The sequence below is a fragment of the Leptonychotes weddellii genome, chromosome 10 (assembly GCF_054177405.1).
Source record: "Leptonychotes weddellii isolate Sample4059 chromosome 10, ASM5417740v2, whole genome shotgun sequence".
NCBI classification, from domain to species: Eukaryota; Metazoa; Chordata; class Mammalia; order Carnivora; family Phocidae; genus Leptonychotes; species Leptonychotes weddellii.
In genome coordinates, this window is record NC_138378.1 from 104056351 (window position 1) to 104078727 (window position 22377).

General features: G+C 49.6%; 3 protein-coding genes across 5 annotated transcripts in view; 2 read left to right on the forward strand and 1 right to left on the reverse strand.

Annotated features, from left to right (window-relative positions):
* Positions 1–8126: 8126 nt before the first annotated feature.
* On the forward strand, positions 8127–10778 carry PRR30 (proline rich 30). The gene is made up of 2 exons (XM_006743179.2): positions 8127–8717; positions 8977–10778. Exon 2 carries the CDS (start codon positions 9335–9337, stop codon positions 10547–10549), a length of 1215 nt encoding a protein of 404 aa, XP_006743242.2. The 5' UTR covers positions 8127–8717; positions 8977–9334; the 3' UTR covers positions 10550–10778.
* Positions 10779–13830: 3052 nt separating this feature from the next.
* The window catches only part of LOC102742420 (guanine nucleotide-exchange factor SEC12), a 26228-nt gene continuing 17681 nt past the window's right edge, over positions 13831–22377 (forward strand). Inside the window, exons 1-9 of one of the 3 annotated variants that reach the window (XM_006743174.3) lie at positions 13834–14184; positions 14786–14978; positions 15170–15390; positions 15568–15648; positions 15748–15872; positions 16075–16248; positions 16392–16464; positions 16653–16812; positions 16977–17673. In XM_006743174.3, coding sequence (XP_006743237.1) covers positions 14050–14184; positions 14786–14978; positions 15170–15390; positions 15568–15648; positions 15748–15872; positions 16075–16248; positions 16392–16464; positions 16653–16812; positions 16977–17071 — 1257 coding nt within the window. In that variant the 5' untranslated portion in view covers positions 13834–14049 and the 3' untranslated portion in view covers positions 17072–17673. Of the gene's footprint in view, positions 14185–14785; positions 14979–15169; positions 15391–15567; positions 15649–15747; positions 15873–16074; positions 16249–16391; positions 16465–16652; positions 16813–16976; positions 17674–22377 lie in introns of those variants that run through there. The other 2 variants (XM_081797061.1, XM_031039026.2) reach the window with 2 other exon arrangements.
* The window catches only part of ABHD1 (abhydrolase domain containing 1), a 5240-nt gene continuing 555 nt past the window's right edge, over positions 17693–22377 (reverse strand). Inside the window, 8 exon segments of the mRNA XM_006743175.2 lie at positions 17693–17904; positions 18030–18195; positions 18292–18340; positions 18501–18674; positions 18801–18913; positions 19072–19117; positions 19316–19498; positions 20059–20219. Of these exon segments, the coding sequence (XP_006743238.2) occupies positions 17693–17904; positions 18030–18195; positions 18292–18340; positions 18501–18674; positions 18801–18913; positions 19072–19117; positions 19316–19498; positions 20059–20219 (1104 nt within the window).

A 22377-nucleotide genomic window follows, 5' to 3' on the forward strand; every position in this document is an offset into this window, starting at 1 on the left:
CATGTCTATGGAAAGTACAGCCCCTTCAGGGGCAGACATCATTCTAATCTTGAGAGAACTGCGCATCAGGACCTCAGGACAGAAGAATGGCATTTTGAAGGATAGAGCAAAAACATGTTTTTCAGACGAAACAGAACTGTCTTTTGTCCTCCCATATATATGTAGCTACCCTGATGGTATTAGATGCCAGCCTTTCGGTGATGAGCCAAAACATCAGCAGGGGCTCCCATCCCAAGATCTTCAGACCAGGTTCAAAAAGCTACCCACAGAAAACTCTAGGGAACTCACTGGGCAGTCCAGAGTTTCTTGCATTCTAACCATCTGTGAGATGAGGAGTAGCCCATGGAATGAATGGTGGGTATTCCTGGGCTTTCAGTTCAATATTCTTTCTTAGAAGTCATTAAGTTGTTGCTAAGGCAGACCTCTCCCAGAAACTTCCATCTGAAATTTAATCAGGTCGGTGCCAAAGTCAAACGTAGAGGAGAATCCACGGAAACCCTTGCCAGATGGTAAACGGGTATCATCTCTTTCCTTCTGTAGGAACTTACCTATCAGAGAAGGAGGGAGATCTGACTCCAAATTTTCTGAGTGTTGGCAGGACACGGAGTAGGAAGGAAGAAGGTATTAAAGCTCGAGGCCATGTGGAAAGAGATCTTCTTGTGCCAAGTGTCTTTTCAGAGTTAGATGACCTGGACACCCTCAGGGAGCTCCTCCACCTGAAGGCTCAGTCCTCAGAAGGACCTCAAGGTCATGGTCAGATGAACCTGGGACTCTCAGGCTATCACCTCCATGTTGCGTCCACAGCAGGGATGTTGGTATATAAAGGAAAATTTACACAGCAAAAAACAGTGTCCACAAAGCCCCAAGTGGTGAACTAGGAGAGAGTGAGACTGATGTACAAGGAGGGGCGCTTCCCGGCCAGAAGGTGCAGAGACCATTTCTAGCACTCCGTCATCTTCAAGCTGATCTTCAAGGCAGCTGGGTTCTGCATGGTGAAACTCGTCTCCAGGGCACGGCTCAGGTCCATGCTGTGCCTGGCTTCCTCTGTGGCACGGTACCACCTGGATGCATGTATGTGGGCGGCTCTGTGAAATGGAACTTTGTCGCCACCTTATGCTTCATCTTCAGTGGCCGGGCCATGGATATAACAGGGCAGGTTCTGCCACCGTGGTCTGAGTGGGCTTCATGGAGCACACAGGCAGCAGATGGGTGAAGGCTCAGCTTCTCTATCATGTACTGGCTTTTGAAGTTGGTCTGGGATCTCTAGTTCTTGGATCGGACACAGGCACAGTACTGGGAACTAGTCCAGCTCATGGAAGTTGGGCCTCATGGCTTCTCCTTTGGCCTCTAGTGCTGATGACAGGTTCTCTTCTTCCTGGGTTTTGTTTCAGCACAGCGCCATCAGCCCCCACCGTCACAGGCTACGGCAGAAGCCCAGACGCCTTCCCATTTGGGTGGGATTGGCTCTCACGAAGTTATAGAGAGAAAGTGGATGTAGAGTAAGATCATCTTCCCCTCGGAACGTGAGCCCCATCTCTCAAGAGCTGTTAATTACACTTGGAACAATGACTTCTTGGATACTGATTGTCCCTTTGAAAAAGAAGTGCTTGGCAAGCTCAGGATCCTTCTGCTAGGCAGTGGGGCCAGTGGGAGGGGACAAGAGCAGCCTTCCTCCTCCCCTTCTAGAACAGTCACTCATACTTCTCCTAGTACCTCGAGTGTTATAGAGGTGCCCTAGAAGTTTCACTACTGCTATGGGAGCCCCCTTTTCTTTCTTAAAGATTTTATTTATTTGACAGAGAGAGACAGTAAGAGAGGGAACACCAGCAGGGGGAGTGGGAGAGGGAGAAGCAGGCTTCCTGCTGAGCAGGGAGCCCGATGTGGGGCTCAATCCCAGGCCCCGGGATCATGACCTGAGCCGAAGGCAGACACTTAGCGACTGAGTCACCCAGGCGCCCTGGGAGCCCTCTTTTCTTATTTTTAAATTTCCATTGTCTCTAGATACTTTCTCTCTCTCTCTTTTTTTTTGTTCTGTGTTTTATTTGCACCTAACTCTCTTTTTGTTCTTAATAAGTGTTACCAGAAGTATGCTTAGCTTATCTATCTTTTCAAGGACCAGACTTTCTTTTTTTAATACTCTATATATTTAAAAAAATTATTTATAAAAAATTGTGACATAACATAAAATGTACCATTTTAACAATTTTAAGTATACAGTTCAGTGCCGTTTAGTACATTTACACTGTTGTGCAAACATGACTGTCATCCATTCACAGAACATTTGTCACCTTGCAAAATTGAAATTTTTTTTTAGATTTAGTTATTTATTTATATTAGAGAGAGTGAGAGAGCATGAGTGGTGGAGGGGAGAGGCAGAGAGAGAAGTAGACTCCCCGCTGAGCAGGGAACCGATGTGGGGCTCGATCCCAGGACCCCGGGGATCCTGAGCCGAGGGCAGATGCCACAGAATTGAAATTCTATACTCAATAAACAATAACTTCCCATTCTCCCTACCCCATCCCACACCTGGCAACCACCATTGAACTTTCTGTGTCTGTGAATTTGACTATTCTAAGCATCTCATATGAGTAGAATCTTACAGTATTTGTCCTTTTGTGTCTGGTTTATTTCACTTAGAGCATCCACAAGGTTCATCCATGTTGCAGCATGTGTCAGAATTTCCTTCCTCTTTAAGGCTGAATAATACTCCTTTGTAGATACACATTTTGTTTAAAGATTATTTATTGTCAGAGACAGGGAGAGAGAGAGCACAAGCAGGGGGAGCAGTAGAGGGAGAGGGAGAAGTAGGCTCCCCGCTGAGCAGGGAGCCCGATACGGGGCTCCATCCCAGGACCCCGGGATCACCACATGAGCCGAAGGCAGCTGCTTAACAGACTGAGCCACCCAGGCACCCCCTACATCTTGTTTATCAAATCATCGGTCAATGGACATTTTGGGTTGTTCCTACCTTTTAGCTACTGTGAATAATGCTGCTGTGAACATGGGTGTACCAGTATCTCTTTTGGGTACATACCCAGAAGTGGAATTGCTGCATCGTGTGGTAATTTTATTTTTAATTTTTCTAGGAACTGTTGTGCTGTTTTCCATAGTAGCTATACCATTTTATGTTCCCACCAGTGGTGCACAGGGGTTCCAGTTTCTCCACATCCTTGCCAACACTTGTTATTTTCTCGTCTCTGTTTTGTAATTGCCATCCTAATGCATGTGACGGTATAGTATTTTTAAGTGTCAATTTCATTTATTTTTAGTCTTCTCATTTTTGTTTTCTTCCTTCTCATTTCTTCACTTTTCCCCTAGTGTTCATTTTTTCCAGCTTCTTGAGAAGACAGCTTGGTTGGTTTATCTTAAAGTTTATTGTGTTTTGCTAAATGATAAGAGGAACAATGGAACAAGAAGACAATCATCATAAGCATATTCTTGTATCTAGTAACAGCCCCCAAAATAATCAAGTGACAACTGACAGAAATGCAGGAATAGATGAATCAATTAGAGTTGATCTTTACGTACCCCTTTTAGTAACTGATAGATTACATAGAGATACCTAAGCCAAGATACTGAATGATAGCTAATAAACTCAAGATACTAGATATATCCAAAATATAGGACAAACAGTGAATATCCCCGGAGAGAGTAAAAATAGGAAGACTGTCAAGGCTAATTTTTAAATTTTACCTGTATACTTCTGTATTGTTCGGATTTTTATTTACTTATTTCTTTAAAGATTTTTATTTATTTATTTATTTGACAGAGAGAGACAGTGAGAGGGGGAACACAAGCAGGGGGAGTGGGAGAGAGAGAAGCAGGCTTCCCGCGGAGCAGGGAGCCCGACGCAGGGCTCAGTCCCAGGACCCTGGGATCATGACCAGAGCCGAAGGCAGACGCTTAACGACTGAGCCACCCAGGCACCCCTTGTTTGGATTTTTAAATAAAGATTTTATTTATTTATTTGAAAGAGAGAGCACACGCAAGAGAGCAAGAGAGAGCACAAGCGGGGCGGGGGGTTGGTGCAGAGGAAGAGGGACAAGCAGACCCCAGGTGAGCAGGGAACCTGATGCAGGGCTTGATTCCAGGACCCCAGGATCATGACTCAAGCTGAAGGCAGATGCTTAACCTACAACCACCCAGGTGCCCCTATTTGTAGAATTTGTATATTATTTGTATACCTCAAAGAACAATAAGAGATGAAAGGCAAAAAAAGCAATAGTGGTTCAACTGGCTGGCTCACATTTTCCACCATCATATTTAGTCAAAGCCTTGATGAAATCAAAATATATAGGGAGGGGCACCTGGCTGGCTCAGTCAGAAGAGCATGCAGCTCTTGATCTCCATGTCATGAGTTTGAGCCCCATGTTGGGTGTAGAGATTACTTAAATAAATAAACTTTTATTTTTTAATTTTTTAAGATTTTATTTATTTAATAGAGAGAGAGAGCAGAGGAGGGGCAGAGGGAGAGGGGGAGAGAGAGAGAGAGAGAATCTCCAACAGACTCCACGCTGAGTGCGGAGCCGGATCCCCCGACCCTGAGATGAGGACCAGAGCTGAAATCAAGAATCCGACACTCAACTGGCTGAGCCACTCAGGCACCCCAAATAAATAAACTTAAAAAAAAAATACATAGGGATTATTACAATTCCCAAATTATAAAACTCATTTACAAAGTAGGAAATAAAAGCAATGTGGGAAAATACATATGGGTAAGTACTTAAGGACTATATTTAGTTCCTACAAGCACTTGGGTATAAGGTACATTGCATTGCTGAACTGCAAAAGCAACTCACCATGGGTCAGAGCACAGGTACGTAGATTTCAATTCCCATCTAGCAAGTCTCTTTGGTAGCTAGTTTGAGAGAATGTGTCAATCCACTTTGGAAGAGTAAGAAAAGAAGGGTCATAGGGCACCTGGGTGGCTCAGATGGTTAAGCATCTGCCTTCGGCTCAGGTCATGATCCCAGGGTCCTGGCTCAGCGGGAAGCCTGCTTCTCCCTCTCACTCTGTCTCTCCCCCTCTTCATGCGCTCGCTCTCTCTGTATCTCTCTGTCTAAAATGAATTAAAAAAAAAGAAAGAAAAGAAGGGTTGGAGAGGCAAATCCAGGCATACTCATCCCAGCACTGTACAGAAAAGGTAGAACTTTGCTCTCAACATTATTTGAGTATTTCTATTGATGTGAATGAAACTAACTCTCTTAGCTTGGTGCCATTAGGCAATTAATTCATTAATTTACTCAACTTCCCTTCTTCTGAGACCAAGCATCAAACATCTTTCTGACTCCCAGGCAGGTCTAGCTCCATGATTTTAGAATACTGATGATATTGAAAGCAATAAGTCAGTCCCCGCAACTCTGATTTCTCATAGTAAATCAATGATGTGGATTCTGATCACATTTTGTCTTCTCGAATACCTAGACTATAGAGAGAGAATATGTGAATTATTTTCCATTTGTGTGAGCTACTTTTTTAAAATTGGCATTCTGGCACTTACTTTAGGCTGTTGTGTTTTAGTTGGCATGGTCAAGAGCACATTTCTCATCCTGGAAAGTAAAAGTCCAGATATAATTGTTTTCCCCAATGACATAGCAAACATGCCACTTCCAGATGGCCCTTACTTTACTTGAACCAAGTACTTTATAATTTACTTTACTTGAACCAACTCTGGCCTTTGTGATCATCAGTTTCTTTTCTAAGAGGTTACATACATTCTATTTAATAATCCAGTTGAAAATTTTCCTAGCAAACAACTAGAAACTGATTTGAGATCCTAGAATTTGTCTTTTCCCCCCTTTTTTAATATTTACCGATCTGCAGTTATCTGACACCTCTCTTATAATTATGATTTCTCCATGAATACTCAAGGTAGTTCTGCAAACAGCCCCTTCCTACTGTGTCATATGTACAGCTCAAACAGAAAAGAAAAGAAAAAATTGCCAAGGTTAAATTTTCTTAAGTAATTTTCAATTTACCCATTCATTCATCTATCCTCTTAAGAAACATGTACAGATTTCTGGAAAGAGTATGCTATATAGCATTTGAAAGAAATAAAACACAGTGTTCTTGCCTAGGATTGGGGAAGTGGAGGGTGGAAAGAGTGTGTGGTAGATAATATCTATAACAGGAAACAACTAGCAAACTCAAACAAATTCATTACAATATCACATTTCCAACTTGGACTCCAAGTGCTTAGAGAACCTCTACTCACTTGGTCAATAAAATTTTACTAAGCATAGAGTAATTAACACAAACTAAGGGAGAGATTGGTTAGTGCAAATTGAAGTTATTATAGAAATTTTTGTTTGAACATCCATCTTCAATTTGGGGTCCTCATACCCCTAGGGGAACATGAATATTTTCCAAGAGGACCCAAGTTCTAGGGTGACCAGTTGTCCCAGTTTATCCAGAACTGTCTTGGTTTTAGCACTAAAAGTCTCATGTCCCAGGAAGTCCCTCAGTCCCTAAGGCTGGATCTCAACTTACCTATTTCCTCCTCTCTAAAACTGATGTGCCCGAGATTTTGCCTGGTTTTCCTTTCCCACCACCCACCTTTTCATAAGTGCCCATCTCTCACTTTATACAAGCTGTGACTCCTACTCATTCCTAAATTTATTATGACTTGTCCGGACTCAATAAACCTCCAGGGCACCTAAAAAAAAAAAAAAAAGACAATTAGAAATATATATTTTTTAAGAATTTTATTTATTTGAAAGAGAGAGAGCTCGAGCGGGGGTGGGGGTGGGGGGGAGAGGCAAAGGGAGAAGCAGGCTCCTCGTTGAGCAGGGAGCCCGACGCAGGGCTTGATCCCAGGACCCTGGGATCATGACCTGAGCCAAAGGCAGACAGTTAACAGACTGAGCCACCCAGGCACCCTGACATTTAGAAATATTGATATGGGCACAGCCTTCTTTAATATAGGCATCATAGCTCCTTGGAAGGGCATCTCATCTTTCAGTCACATATTGTGATGGTTAATTTTACGTGTTAATTTGACTGGGCCATGGGGTGCCCATATATTTAGTTAAAGATTATTTTGCGTGTGTCTGTGAGGGTGTTTCTGGATGAGATTAATGTTTGAATTGGTAAACTGAGTGAAGCAACTTGACTCCCTATTGTGGGTGAGCCTCATCCAGTCATTGCAGGTCTGAATAGAACAACAAAGGCAGAGTAAGGGAGAATTCACTCTTGCTGCCTGGTTATCTTCAAGCTGGGGCATCAGTTTTCTCTTGCCTTTGGACTCAGATTTGGACTGGAACTGACACCATCAGCTCTCCTGGTTTTCAGGCCTTTGGACTTGGGCCGGAACTATGCCATTACCTCTCCTGGTATCTAGCTTGCTGACTGCAGACCTTCGGACTTCTCAGCCTCCATAGATACATGAGCCGATTCCTTATAATAAATCTCTTACCTGTCTATCTAGCTATCTATCGCTATACATAAATATACACAACTGTATGTCAATAAGAATAGATGACTTAAATGAAACAGATACTTTTTTGGAAAGACACCAATAGGATATATCTGTAACTATCATTTATCTATCTAGATATAGATACCAGCCAAAGGAAGAACATGCTTAGATATGTGATAGTTGCGTAACCTGTGAGTAAACTAGAAAACAGTGAATTGCACACTTTAAATGGGTGGAGTTTATGATGTGTGAGTTATACTCACTAAAGCTGTTGAGAAAATAGTTATTAAAACATAGAAGTATATCCCAAGGGCGGAAATGGTATAGAGCATGAGCCACTGCTCAGAAAGATGTTTTCTTAAACAGGGCTTTGAAGAGAAAGCCCAGCTGAGAGAGGCCTTTGGAGAGAACCCCAGATGTAGGAGGCAGTGGGAACTGTGAAAAATATGGGCAGAGAGGAGGGGGGAGGTTAGGTCCTGACGGGGAGACCGAGTGCCCCCAAAGAATTTTGTCTGCTTTAGTTTTGTTTTTTCTTTTAAAGATTTTATTTATTTATTCGACAGAGAGAGACACAGCGAGAGAGGGAACACAGCAGGGAGGGGCAGAGGGAGAGGGAGAACCGGACTCCCCGCCAAGCAGGGAGCCCGATGCAGGGCTCGGTCCCAGGACCCTGGGATCATGACCTGAGCCGAAGGCAGACGCTTAACGACTGAGCCACCCAAGCACCCTGTCTGCTTTAGTTTTGTCAAGGGCCAGCCTTTGGATGATCTCTGAAGGAAGGTCCTAGAGCCTTGAGGAGAGTGTGTTATGTCAGCACCTGACCTTTGTGACATAGGCAGGAGATGCCAGGCAGAGCTGCCCCCCAGGGAATGGGGCTCATAGCTCCCGAGGGGGGCAGCAACGCCGCCTCTTAGACAAAGTTCAGTCTCCCAGAACTTTTCACCAGCTGGCCCCACGGCTGCTGGTGGTGCTGCTCCCACTGCTGGGCGTGCTGAGGGCCCGGCCGAGGCAGAGGACAAGGAGTCAGGCAAACCGGACGGGCAGGAAACCAGGATGCTTGCAGAATCCCTGACTCAGGTTTAGGGGAGCAAAAATCTGTAACAGAAGACCTCCTCCTGGCTGGAGGACCACCGAGGGCAAGGTTCGGACAGAAATCTGGGTCAGAGTGAGTTTAGGGTGACAGATGCTGGGGACAGAGGGGGTGTGGCCACCATTTTGTGACTGTCCCTCTCTCTCCCAGGTTCCTCACTGCTAAAGTGCCTTGTGAAACACAGCTCACAGCTCAGAGGAACCCTCACTGGTAAGAGCTCACAGCACCAGAACACAATTTCTAGTCCCACCTCAGCGGCCATCCTCAAGCCCCCTCCTCCACCTCCGTTCTACCTGCCCCCCCCCCCCCGCCCCGCCATTCTTCTCCTCATCTCTCACCTTCCCTGGAGCATTTTGCCAGCTCTTCTGATCCCAAAGGTGCAAGGATTTAGGGTCTTGGTAAATCAGTCTTCAGAGCCAGAAGTGGACCAATTCTCCCAATATCTCCGATTCTGTTCCTTCCTCTACAGGTCCTATGGGCTGTGTCTTACTCCCTAGCCCACCCAGATGATTGATGCTGTCCCTCAGCTCCCAAGAGGCAGCTCTGATTCTCCATCCCTATACATCCCTCATCAATGGCTGACTGCAAAGTGAGAGGCCAAGTTTAGACCCAAGCTCCCACCCAGACACTCAGAGAGCCTAGTGTTACAGGCCTGGGTGGCTCCTTGTCCTGGCATCAACAGCTGCACCAACCCTGGGCTGGAGCCACACGTGCGCACAGAAGGCCCTGATTTCTCAGCCAGGTCTGGCCTCCGAGATACTGGTCCTGATTCTGCCAGGTCTCTCGTCTCTGGTCTTGAGGCCCCAGTCCCTTCTGAATTCAAGGCAATGTTGCCTCAAAACAAGGACCAGGTGCTGCTACAGAACGCAGCGCCCCCTGGGCGCCCCCCTCTGGGCCCCTCACAACTTGTGGACTCCTCATCCAGCAACCTACAGCCTCTGCCTCCCCAGCGACCACCCCCTCTCTCCCACTCTCCTTGCTCCCCTCCGCCACGGTCCCACTCTCTAGGCTCCCATTTCTACTCTTCTGACTCAAATTCTGACTTTATCCTACACCCTTATTCTTCCTCTCTCCCAAGCTCCCCCAGTTTCTTTCATCAGAATTACTTCTCTCTTTCCCACCCCCCCTCTTCCTCTCCCTCCCACCGGCCATACCCCTCCCCTACTCACACGCATTCCTCCTCTCCCTCTCAGCTACAGAACACCTCTCTCCCCCACTCTCATTGCCAGTCTCCTTCCCCCCCAGGAGACTGCCCTAGCTCCACCGTCACTTCCCCGACCCCCAGCCTACCTTCTGGTGGGGTCCACTCAAACAGGCAGACATGGCCCTGGCATCACTACGGGGACACCGGCTCCCCTGGGGCAGTGGGAGAATGCGTGGCAAGCGAGAGGGACCCTGCGGAGTTCCGGGACCCAGGAGCCCTGGCCCAGGCCCTGGTGGTCCATCTGGGGCACCGGCGCATCGCACACGACCTGCGGTTACTGCTTTTGCAGCGCCTGTGGCTAGGCAGGACCGGCCAGGCCCCCGTTGTAGAATATCCCATATGCCTGGTGTGCCTCAAGCCCCGCAGCCCCTCTTGCCCCATCCCCAGGTACAGGACTGGACCCCGGCTGCTTGCCTTCCCCCAGCTACTGCCCTGTGCACAGGGCCAGGAATCCGGACCACTCCGCATAGGCATTGGCTTTGGCCTCCGCCTGCCTCGGGGCCAGGCCAGGGCCTTGCATCTCTTGCCAGAAAGAAAGCCAGAGGAAGCAGGGCCTCAGGGCAAGGCTGTTCAGGCCCATGGATATCAAACCCGGGCATCCCAGGCTCCAGCAGCTCAGGCAGCAGTGGCTCAGGCGTGGACCCATCCAGCCCGCGGCACACCCTCCCAGGCCGCGAGTCTCAGATCTACAGGCCTCCAGTCACCAAACTCTATGTGCTTTTCAGGGCCTCTACCTCAGGCACCCAAACAAGCCACTGTCTCCCTGAAACCCAGGCCTTTCTCTGCGTCCAAGGGGCCTGCCTCTCCAGAGCCCATTCTCCGAAAGTCACCACCCTAGTTCCAGAGCCAAGGAGGCTCTCTGGAGCACCTCCTCCGAGCCCCGCTGCCCCTACCAGGCCCCCGATCTTGCGGAGTCCCCGAGACACCCTGAAGGGCTGGCTGGCAGGAGGTCAGGTGTGTTCTCCAGCCTTGAACCCTGGGAGCCCCTTATGGAGTCTGCTCTCTCCTGGCTGAAGAAGATGAAGGGCACCTTAGACCCCATTCAGCCTATAGTGTATCAATAAAGCCCGACCCTGCAAAACTTGTGTTAAGTGTCTGATGTGGAAATGTTGGGGTTTGGAGTGAACAGTCAAGAAAGAGGTCTTGAGACACCTTTGGTGCAAAAAGGTGGTTTTATTAAAGCACAGGGACAGGACCTGTGGGCAGAAGGAGCTGCCCTGGAGTTGTGAGGAGTGGCTGATTATATACTTTCAAGTTGGGAGGGGGTTAGGGATAGCGTAAGTCTCTAAGGAATTTTGGAAGCAAGGTTTCCAGGACCTTGAGGGGGCTAGCTATTGTTAGGAAAAGGTCATTTATTACTGTCTAATAAAATGTTAGTCATGAGACCCTTCAGATGTTTATCAGTGGGCCATATGCTTGGAGGATGATCGCTAACATATATCTTGGGGTTAGAGATAAAGGAAGTTTTCAAAGGAATTTTTATTTGTTAAAGGAGACTTCCAGGATCCTGCAAGTTGGGATAATGTTAAGCTAAGGTTGCCTTTTGCCTCTAGCGAAGTATTAACATTGAGGCAGTGGAGTTTCTAGGGGAAGGTCACCGCCTCGCCTGTCTCAAGGACTTGTCAGTGGGCTGTTAAGTTATAAAGAAATCTAATTTTTCTTTTGCCTTCATTTCCCACATTGATGGAGGATAGTCGGAAGGCAGGCAGGCAGGGGTAAGCGCCCCCCATCCCCGTCCGTCCTAAGAGGAAACCACCCTTAAAAGGAAAAAGTCCCCATTCTGTTATTCTAGGCTTTACTCAGTGCCCCAGCTTTAAGTCTTCCAACTGGGGGGGCGCCTGGGTGGCTCAGTTGGTTAAGCGACTGCCTTCGGCTCAGGTCATGATCCTGGAGTCCTGGGATCGAGTTCCGCATCGGGCTCTCTGCTCGGCAGGGAGTCTGCTTCTCCCTCTGACCCTCCTCCCTCTCATGCTTTCTGTATCTCATTCTCTCTGTCTCAAATAAATAAATAAAAAATCTTTAAAAAAAAAAAAAAAAAAGTCTTCCAACTGGGAGGATTTACAACTTTAGAAAGGAAGGGAATGGCCTTGGGTGTCCTAACCCAGGCCCCGGGGGGAGAGGGGGCAGGCCAACAGCCAGTGGGATATTTAAGCTAAGAGCTTGATCTAGTGGCCTGTGGCTGGCCAGCATATGCCTTAAGGCAGTGGCAGCCCCGCCCTCTTGATCCCTGAAGGCTACTATGAAACACCACCCTGGAAGGAGCCCTCCACCCTTTCCCACGTGAACAATTACCTGATAGGTAGATGAGCGTGTGGACAAAAAACCTGATTGGGTGACAGTCCCATGGAGGGTTAATCAGATTAAAACAGCTCCACCAAATCACCCATAAAAACCCCTAGGTTTAACCGCCAAATTGGGTCCCCTCCCTCTCAGGAGCTCTGTTAAACTTTGCTGCCCACCACTCGTCGTCTGGTCTACCTCTTCATTCTTTAAAGTGGCATGACCAAGAACTGTGGGCACTAAAGGAAAGGAAAGCTTGCAACAAACATCGGTGTCCTGCTGAGCAGACATAGTGGGTAGCTGAACCTACTGGGGACCACAACTAAACAAGGGGAGGCGGAGGGGGCACCTGGGTGGCTCAGTTGTTGAGCGTCTGCCTTCGGCTCAGGTCATGATCCCAGGGTCCTGGGATGGAGCCCGACATCAGGCTCCCTGCTCAGCGGGAAGCCTGCTTCTTCTTCTCCCACTCCCCCTGCTTGTGTTCCCTCTCTCGCTGTCTCTCTCTGTGAAATAAACAAAATCTTTAAAAAAAATAAACAAGGGGAGGCGGAGAGTCAAACAGGGTGACCAAGAGAGTAGGTGCCATGTATCTGAGGAGGGCATGGGGTCCATAAGGCTTGAGCACCTGAGATGTGCAGACAGCTCTGCGGGGCCCTTTACATATTTAATTCAATCTGGTGGGACAGACAACAGCATTCCCAAAGATGAAGCCACTGGGCTCCTTCCTCTGAGTGCACCTTAGGTTAACAAGAATGCTTACTTAGGCAGCCGGGGGAGCAGCAAGAGGTGTCTCCTTGAAGGGACCGACATTCCTAGGGTTCACTTGCAGAGAAACATTAAGAGTCTGATGTTGAAGATCAGAAACCCAAGGGACCCACCCTTTCAGGAAGATGGAAATGCCAGGCAGAAAAGAGACCTGCCCTGCCTGGGAGACAAGCTGCCTCCCTCTGAGGGTGTCAGCAGGGAGCAGCCCCCTCCCAAACCCTTGAATGCTGTTGTGTGCAGAGCCACAAGAATGGCCAACTCTCAAATCTGCCAGCCACAGGGGATAGGTGTTTGGTTGAGGTAAATAGCGGTTTCCTTGAACCAGGAAGTGGTGGGGAGTCTGGGTAGCTCAACTGGTTAAGCGACTGCCTTCAGCTCAGGTCATGGTCCTGGAGTCCCTGGATCGAGTCCCACATCGGGTTCCCTGCTTGGCAGGGAGTCTGCTTCCCCCTCTGACCCTCCCCCCTCTCATGCTCTCTCTCATTCTCTCTCAAAATAAATATAAAAAACAAAAAACAAAAACCAGGAAGTGGTGGATTGAGGATTTGAAGCCAGTTTTATTTTAAAGTCCACTCTGCCTCCATTAAAAGGCAAAAGACACAGTTCATGTTCCCAAATGTTGAATTTCCAAGGTGTGTGACCTGCAACAAATCACTCCCTCTCTGAGATAAAAGGTAAGGACTGAGCTTGTGTATCACTCCTGAAATGGGGACAGCCGTAACCAAGGATTTTTAAGTCATCTCTACATCCAACCTGGGGCTCAAAGCTCAAATTTATAATCCTGAGATCAAGAGTCACATGCTCTACCAACTGAGCAAGTCAAGAGCCCCCACAGATTCATTAAAGGTTTGCTAGCATCCCTTAACTTTTATTAGCTCCCCTCCTCCTCCGGAATCACCAAGCCGAGCCCCTGGAAGAAGGGCAAGCCTTTCGACCCCGCACAAACATGGTGGAGGCTGACGTCACAAGGGGGACGGAATCCTGAGGGGGGTGTTGGCTCACCGGCCCGCTAGTGCTGACGCGTATTGGCGGTCCTGCGCCTGCGCAAGGAGAGCAGCGGGCTAGGTGCGCGTGCGCACTGCGTGACAGCCAGACCCAGTTAAGACCGGCGGCGGAAGTCCGGTTCCCTGAGTGTCGTTTTGGCAAAACTGTGGGTTAGAGTTTTGGCAACTCGGAGGGTGTGACAGAGGAGTCGGGAATCCTCCTGGGGGCCACGGGACCAAGTTAAATAGCGGCCGGGACGGGCATGTCCCAGGTGCCGCAGTACGTACAGTGAAGCGCGCCGCGAGCAGGATGGGCCGGCGACGGGCGCCAGAGCTGTACCGGGCCCCGTTCCCGTTGTATGCGCTTCAGGTCGACCCCAGTACGGGGCTGCTCATCGCTGCAGGCGGAGGAGGTGCTGCCAAGACGGGCATAAAGAATGGCGTGGTGAGAGCTCAGGGCCACTGGGGCCGGGTCACGCCAGGGGTGATGGTGGTAGGGGATCTTGGGAATGGCCGCATCTCAAGCTTCAGACCTTACCTCTCCCCGGTGGGAAGTCTAGGCTTTTCGGGCGCCCCGGCGCGAATTTCAGCTAAGAACTTACTCACCAGGAACTCCTAAGGTAGAGTAAAAATACACAGCGCCGCTTAGGCAGGAACTTAGGCTTCAACTCGAGCTCAAGAGCAGCCCCAGGGGTCTTATCCTGGACTTTTCTGGGGAGGCCGCAAAGACTTGTCCCACTGCTGGAGAGCAGTGGCAGGAGTGCTGCATTTGGCCTTTAGGCTGGGTTTCTTCACTCCTCTGAGGGTCACCCTATTATTTTGTAAACTGGAGGTATTAATCCCAACCCTCCTTGCTGTACAGATTTGTGCGGTTGAAAGAAAGAAACCAAGAGAGGGAAAGAAGCAAGCAGGCTGGAAAAAGCCTTTTAAAGTAGAAAGTGCAGTAATCAAAGGGGTAGGGCTTTAGACTGTAAGATGTAAGTTTGCCCTTGAGGTGCTCTCTGGGCACCCCTGAACCTTGCTCATCCTGGTTCTCTCTTCTACAGCACTTTCTACAGCTAGAGCAGATTAAGGGGCGCCTGAGTGCCTCTTTGCTACACTCCCATGACACAGAGACACGGGCTACCATGAACTTGGCGCTGGCTGGTAACATCCTTGCCGCAGGGCAGGATGCCCACTGTCAGCTCCTGCGCTTCCAGACCCATCAGCAGAAGGGCAAAACCAAGGCAGAGAAGGCAGGTGAGAAGCTCCCTCTTTCGCTTTGGGGAAAGGGTTAAATGAGTAAGATCACTTATTTTGGTTTCTTAAAGAAATGGGGCTGGAAGTGTGGGTTGTGGTAGCAGGGAAGAAGCCGGATGTTCACTACTAGGGAGGAGACCAGTACTACTTACTGTAGAAGCCTGGAACCTGGCAGGCTCTTTGTATTGCAGGTTGCAAGGAGCAGGGGCCTCGACAGAGGAAGGGGGCAGCCCCAGTGGAGAAGAAGTCTGGAGCTGAAACCCACCAGGAGAGGATAGAACTCAGTGTAGAGAATTTGCAAGCGGTGCAGACAGACTTCAGCCCTGATCCGTTTCAGAAAGTTGTATGCTTCAACCACGATAACACGCTGCTTGCCACTGGAGGGACGGATGGCTACGTTCGTATCTGGAAGGTATGATTTGGGGGATTAGGGGATCAGTGTCGATAGCAACAAGGCCAGAATTGTGAGAAACTGAACATGGGTTTTGGGAGACTTGTGAGTGAAGCCTGCACTGAGCGGCAGAGACGGGTGGGGATCGTGGCGCCTTGCCAGGTACCTGGGGTAACCATGCTGGTGGTTTGGCTGCAGGTACCCAGCCTAGAAAAAGTTCTGGAGTTCAGAGCCCATGAAGGAGAGATTGAGGACCTGGCTTTGGGGCCTGATGGCAAGGTGAGGAAGTGAGAGGGTGGAGAAACTAGGTGATGATGCTGCTTGTCCAGTAGGTGGATCCCCTAACTATCCATCCTTGGAATCTTGATTCCTGACTAGTTGGTAACTGTGGGCTGGGACCTTAAGGCCTCCGTGTGGCAGAAGGATCAGCTGGTGACACAGCTGCAGTGGCAAGAGAATGGACCCACCTTTTCTAACACGCCTTACCGCTACCAGGCCTGCAGGTGTGAGACCCCAGAGGGTAGCTAAAAGAGGCACAGCCTAGATGTGGTGGGGGAGTGGGAAAACACTGGGGGGAAGCTGGGGAGGATTGCAACCTTGGTGGGTATTACCCCAGGCCTGACCAGGGTACAGGAGGGTACAGACCTCTGAGAAGGGCTAGGCAGGCCCCAGGAGCTGAACAGCCTCTCCGCCTGGCCCCCCCAGGTTTGGGCAGGTTCCAGACCAACCTACCAGGCTGCGACTCTTCACAGTGCAGATTCCCCACAAGCGTCTGCGCCAGCCCCCACCCTGCTACCTCACAGCCTGGGACGGCTCCACCTTCCTGCCCCTTCGGACCAAGTCCTGTGGCCATGAAGTCATCTCCTGCCTTAGTGTCAGGTGTGAGACAGTGGTGGCTTGACTGCTCGCAGGGTGCCTGGGGGAGCTCGGGCAGGTGTCTGGTCTGACGCTCTGAAGACCACTGTTAGCGAATTTTGCTGCACAGGCCTCCAGAACAGTGAACACTTCATTGTTTGTTGCAGTGAATCGGGTACCTTCCTAGGCCTGGGCACGGTCACCGGCTCTGTGGCCATCTACATAGCTTTCTCTCTCCAGGTAAGGCGTAGAGGTGGGCGCAGCCCTGAGGGCTCTCGAGGGGGAGAATCTAGACCTGCTTCAATCTAAGTGTGCAGGAAGGAGTCTGGCCCAGCCCATAGAGGGAAGGCCGTCTGGGGACAGGGAGCATGTTTTCCAGAAGGAATGTTTCCAACTAGGCCTCCCCTCACTAGTTCTTCTGTCTCCAGCGCCTCTACTATGTGAAGGAGGCTCATGGCATTGTTGTGACGGATGTGGCCTTTCTACCTGAGAAGGGTCGTGGTCCAGAGCTCCTTGGGTTCCATGAAACTGCCCTGTTCTCTGTGGCTGTGGATAGTCGTTGCCAGCTGCACCTGCTGCCCTCGCGGAGTGAGTCATTGGGGTGGGGGGTACCTACCTCTAGCTATAGCATAAACTTGCCCCTCTGGAGAATGGGCTGCTTATCTGTAGCCATCTGCCCCCTTCTTAAACGGTTCTGTTCTTAGGGCTGTGAATCCCTTTGCCTGCTGACTTCTTTCCTTACCCTCGTGCAGGGAGTGTTCCTGTCTGGTTGTTGCTCCTGTTCTGTGTCGGGCTTATTGTTATGACCATCGTGCTGCTCCAGGGTGTCTTCCCAGGTTTTCTTTAGCCTTCATGCTCCTGGGGAATCAGGGGTGTGGACACCGCAATCTTCTATACCAGAGTGGAGGCCTGGACCCCGTTGCTCACCCTACCTGGGTCCACAGTTGGGGTTGCTTCTGATGAGACTGATGGGCACTGCCTGCCCCGCCCAGTGAAAGCTTGGCTATGGCCCTGTGTGACTCTGAGTCCTGGGAACCCTTCATTCTTCATGGATCCATCCAGGACAGCGGTACCTGCAACCCAGGCCATGCCACCTGCATCTTTCCCTCTGCCTAACAGAGGCTCCAGAGTTGAGCTTGTCCTCTCTCCAGAAATATGTGAGGATGCCCAAGAACCCGGAGGTACTGCTGTCCATCAGTTGCTCTTCACATGAGCCCCTCGTGTTTGCTGGGGCAGGCCCTGGCCTGGGACTTGCAGTTAGGGAAGGAAGGGGCAAAAGGACAACCCAAGCTGTCGTGTCTGGGTCCAGCTGGTAGCTCCAAGCCAGCTTGGCTACAGACACAGTAAGTTCCTGGATGGTCTACCCTAACCTTGAGGAAAGGGAAAATGAACCTCAGACTGTTCTTCGGGAAAAGTTGATATTTAATAAATAAGCGAAGACTGAATTAAGACCCCGGTGGTAGTCCTGTCAGCTCTTGCCTCTCCTGGAAGGAGAGAGACCACGGAGGTTGAGCAGCTCCGCCGAGTGCTGGAAGACGGCTTTGGCATACTGATGCAGGAGGCGGGTCATGTAGCAGTGCTGCCAGGGGAACAGCCCTTCCAGGAAGCCAATGTGGCCACCCTGGGCTGTGATGAGCAGTGCCACGTGGGCAGAGCGTTGGGCAGCCTGTAGGGGAAGGGCTTGGGGAGGGTTGGAGAGGAGGTCAGGAACCCGGGCCTTTCCTGAGAGCCCAGGCGCGCTCCACTTGCACCTCATGGCCCATTTTCCCTGGGGCCTCTAAAGCATCCAGATTCAGGCTGCTCACCATGGATTGGGGAAAAGGGGTCGTCAGCTGCGTTGAGGCAGAGCACAGGGGTCGGGATGGCATCTACCTTGGTTCTTGGGCTTGCTGTTTGGTAGTAGGTAACACAGTCTTGATATCCGAAGGCCACAGTTGTGTAGCGCTCATCAAACTGGCGGATGGTGCAGGCCTGCCCGGGGTAGAGGGTGGGGTAGGCTAAGATGAGGCTAGGGAGAAGAAGATATTAAACAACTTTGGGCAGGGGTTGGTGGTTGAAAGACTATACCTGTAGCACGAAGTCTACATTCACCACCTTTTCCATTACTTTTCTATTTCTGCAAAAGAGCTCATAGAGGTTTGCCTTGCCTGGACCTGACCCTGTCTGTCTCATGAGTGAGCAAACCCAGATAAAGAACTGACCTGAGCACTGGGAGAACCTGGTATGTCCACCATCCCTCCCTGTCTGCTGCCGCCTCCCACTTGCCAAGACCCTACCGGTTCACAATGTGGCAGAGCTCAGCAGTGAGGCTCTGATTGAAGAGCAGCGAGTTGAGTGGGGTCTCCAGGGAGCGGGTGGTCTCAGAGGAATCCCAGCACGCAGATGGAGTCAGTGCCGCCACCAGCCCCGAAGCCTGCCCTGTTCGTGCTAGGTGGTTCAGCACTAATATCCTGACGGACCAGGGGCCACGAAAGAAGGGTTGCATTAGTGAGCAGGGACAGAGGAGAGGGGAAGAGGACATGGAGGAGGAAACAAAGGAAGACTGGGCCTGTGAGTCAAGCCCAGGCAACCTTTACCCTCCAAGAGAGATGCCCACGGCCAGCAGTGGAGCTCGGGAGTAGCAGTGCTTTATGTGGTTCACGACTATCTCCAGATCTTCAGTATTGTTGGCAGAAAAGGCCCTGTGGGTCTGAGGCAAACCAGATCATTGGGCAGGGAGGGAGGCCATGGCCTGAAGGCAGAAAGATGGAAGGAGCATGGAAGGAGGACAGGTAGGTAGAACCCCAGGGTCAGGGATCTCTTAAGGGAGTCGGGGGAAGGGCTACGATGAGGAAGGAGGGTACTCACCAGCAGTTCTTCCCCACGGCAGCCCCGGTTATTAAATACAACAGCTCTGTGGCACACACAGGTACATCTCAGCCATACCCTCTCTAGAAGCCCCACTCCCCTTCTGGTAGCCTTCAGAAAGACCCCAGGCAGAAGGTGCCCTTCATATAGTGCCTTCTCCCCAGAGGTCTCAGGGTCTTCATTGACCTCCCTGTTACAAGTTTTCAGACACGACCCACTTCCTCTGGACTTGGCCCATCCTTACCTATAACCATCCCTCAGAGCTTGGTTGGCCAGTTGGAAGATCTAGGAATCCTGGCTACTGCCTGTGATACCAGGAAGCAGTAATACAATGGGCTGGGTAGTAGGGTCAGGGTACTGACTGCTGCCACACTGGCTAGCCCAGTCTAGCAGGAACTGGCCTCCATCTGGGGTGTGGAGGACTTCACTGGGGTTGGGAGAAAAGGGCACACAAATATACTATTAGGAGTTCCATGTACTTCGAAAGGTTTACCTCTCTTCCCCAACAAACAACTCCCAAACCTTCCCATTGGCATCATTTGAGGGCATACGTTATGCAAGACATTAAGATCCTAACAAGGTATGGGGCGCCTGGGTGGCTCAGTCAGTTAAGCGTCTGCCTTCGGCTCAGGTCATGATCCCGGGGTCCTGGGATCGAGCCCCGCGTCGGGCTCCCTGCTCAGCAGGGAGTCTGCTTCTCCCTCTGCCCCCGGCCCTGCTTGTGCTCTCTCTCTCTCTCATATGCTCTCTCTCTCAAATAAAATCTTTAAAAAAAAAAAAAAAGACCATAACAAGGTGTAATGGGACATAAATGATTAAATACTACCTCATGGTTGAGCAATTAAATAGCCCTTCCATATAGCCACTCTCATTGTTACCCCCAACACACCGGGGTAGATGGGGCAAAGATTACCTTCAGTTTAAAGAAGGAAGACAGGATTCCCTTGTAGTTGCAGCCTCATGTCTACCCCTTCTGTCCCTTCTTACCTCCAGTAAGAGACTGGAGGCTGAGACTGCAGTAAGACTCGGAAGATGGTTTGGAGCCGCCCCTCAAAACACCATAGCGTAGGGTAGAAAATCTCCAGAGTGACTGGACAGTGTTGCTCCAGGAAGGCCAGAAACCAGGACCCAGTCACCAGTTGAGGCCTCTGCAACCACAACACAGTCTGCCTCACTCCCCTGGTGTCTGCAAGGCCAGTGAGACGCCCAACACCAGTGTGACCCCTCTCCAGAGGCCAGCCTCAGGCGGTGAGAAGTCTAGCACACTTCGGCCCGGAACGGCTAAGTCACTTCTATGAACATAGTCCAGCCAGAGCCCTCAAGAACTCCAGTCCTGGAGTGCCACCTCCCTGGCCTGACTCTGAACTGACTCAGTGCCAGGGCTGGGAGCTGCTGCAGCTGACCGAGTGCTGACTCTCCCACTCCGCCTATCCGTGCCCCAGCCCCAGTTTGGAGAGAGCAGGTAATATACATTGCCCAGCTGACTCCTTGTGGAAAGGGCTGGCATCCCCGTCAGAGGCTGAAGAAGTACAGCACCGTTCAGTCTGTGGCTTTTGCTCTGCAGTTGAATTACCCACACTGGCATCTTCCTAAGACTAGCTCTGGCCATGCTGGCTCCTGGCTTTAGCACCCCATTGCCACATACTCGTGTTCCCTACAGCGTGTGCTCACAGCTGAAGGGCTTCGACCACAGCACCTCATTTTCTTAGTCATGGGGCTTGCTGTTAGAGCATACTCCAAAGGAGGAATAGTCCCGATGGGAACAGATTTTTCTCTCCTTTTATGCCAGCCAGAGGGAAGGTAACAGAATGGCAGGGACATACAGGTCAGTGGGGGAGTTGGCCCTGACTTTAAACGCCTCTGCTGGTTCTTCTGGATGCACATCAAGTGAGAGAGGGCCTAGCCACATGGCTTACGAAAGAGGGGTGTGCTGTAGAAAGCCAAAAGGCCTCAGGCTCAAGAAATAGAAATTGCATTTCTGTTGCGAGCCCTAAGGAACCTGATGATCAGATTTCTAGGTCTTCTGCAGGCCAGTACTCACAAAAGGCTGGGTAAATTATGAACTAGAGAGGCCAAGTTGTTCATGCCACTGTCTCGAGATGTGACTTGTACCCTGCTCCTTAAGCCCTGGTATAATGATGCTTGTGATTCATTGTGTGCTATGCGCAGGTACTAGGCTAAGCCCAACCTTAGGGGCTAGGATATTTGTAAGTGAAGAAACTATGGCTCAGATGAAGTTGTTTGCCCAAAGTCACACAGCAAGCAAGAGGCAAAGTGGAATTTGCAATTAATGGTGTTACTACCAATACTAGTAGGTAAAATTTGTTGAGTGCGCAGGTTTCAAGCATTGTGCTAAGCACTTTACATGATTATATCCTGTGATTTTCACAACAGTTCTTTGGCATAGATCCTGTGATTCCCCCATGGGAACAGGTTTGAATGTTGAATAAATTATCTTGCCAAAGACAGCTAGAGGTGGAGCTGGGATTCAAACCCAGGTCTGACTCTAGAGCTCATGCTCTTGGTCACTGTACTCTATTACCTCCTCATTGCCAGGATTTTGAGTTATCAATTTATGGAATCCTTGATCAAACAGCTCAGCAGTGTAGAACAGATTAGGTCACAGGTTAATTTCATTTTAGCTCTAGTGAAGAGTTTCTTGACTCATTTCTTGAGAATCAATTAGTAATATGCCATTGGTCTCTGTGGATGAATCAATACTAGTCCATTACCATGCTGGACAATCCAAACTCCTCAGGACTTCCAGAATGCACTTCCTGCATTTTAACCAGTATTTGGAAGTCAAGGAAGGGTTTGTAATATAAAGAGGCAGAGGTCTCTGACTTCTTTGTGGCTGGCTGCAAGCAAAGGAAAATGGTTAGTTAAGGTGAGCTCTGGTTTGAAATGACTGACTTTTGAAATTAGGCATGGAAGGTAAGATTTATAGGGTACTGTGAGGTTTGGATCTTTTATTAAGGCAGACAGTACATGCGAATGTAAAAAGCTCTGAAAATAGAAGTCTAGGCAACATTTAAATTCCCTATAGATCTTTTTTAAGGGCTTGAATCAGTTGGTTTTATATTAGACTCAGTTACCTAGAACAGTTTAATGAAGATTAAAAAGATTTAGATTTTTCTGGATATGTAAATTAATGTATTTTATCTGAATTTCAGTGAAAAATCTCTTCAGACTTGCCCACTGCACCATATATACATGGAGAGCCTAGAAGTTAAAACATGGCAGAATGAACGACAGGGTTATCCATTACTCCTGAGCTAGGCAGGGAACCTCCCCCAGCCTGTGAGA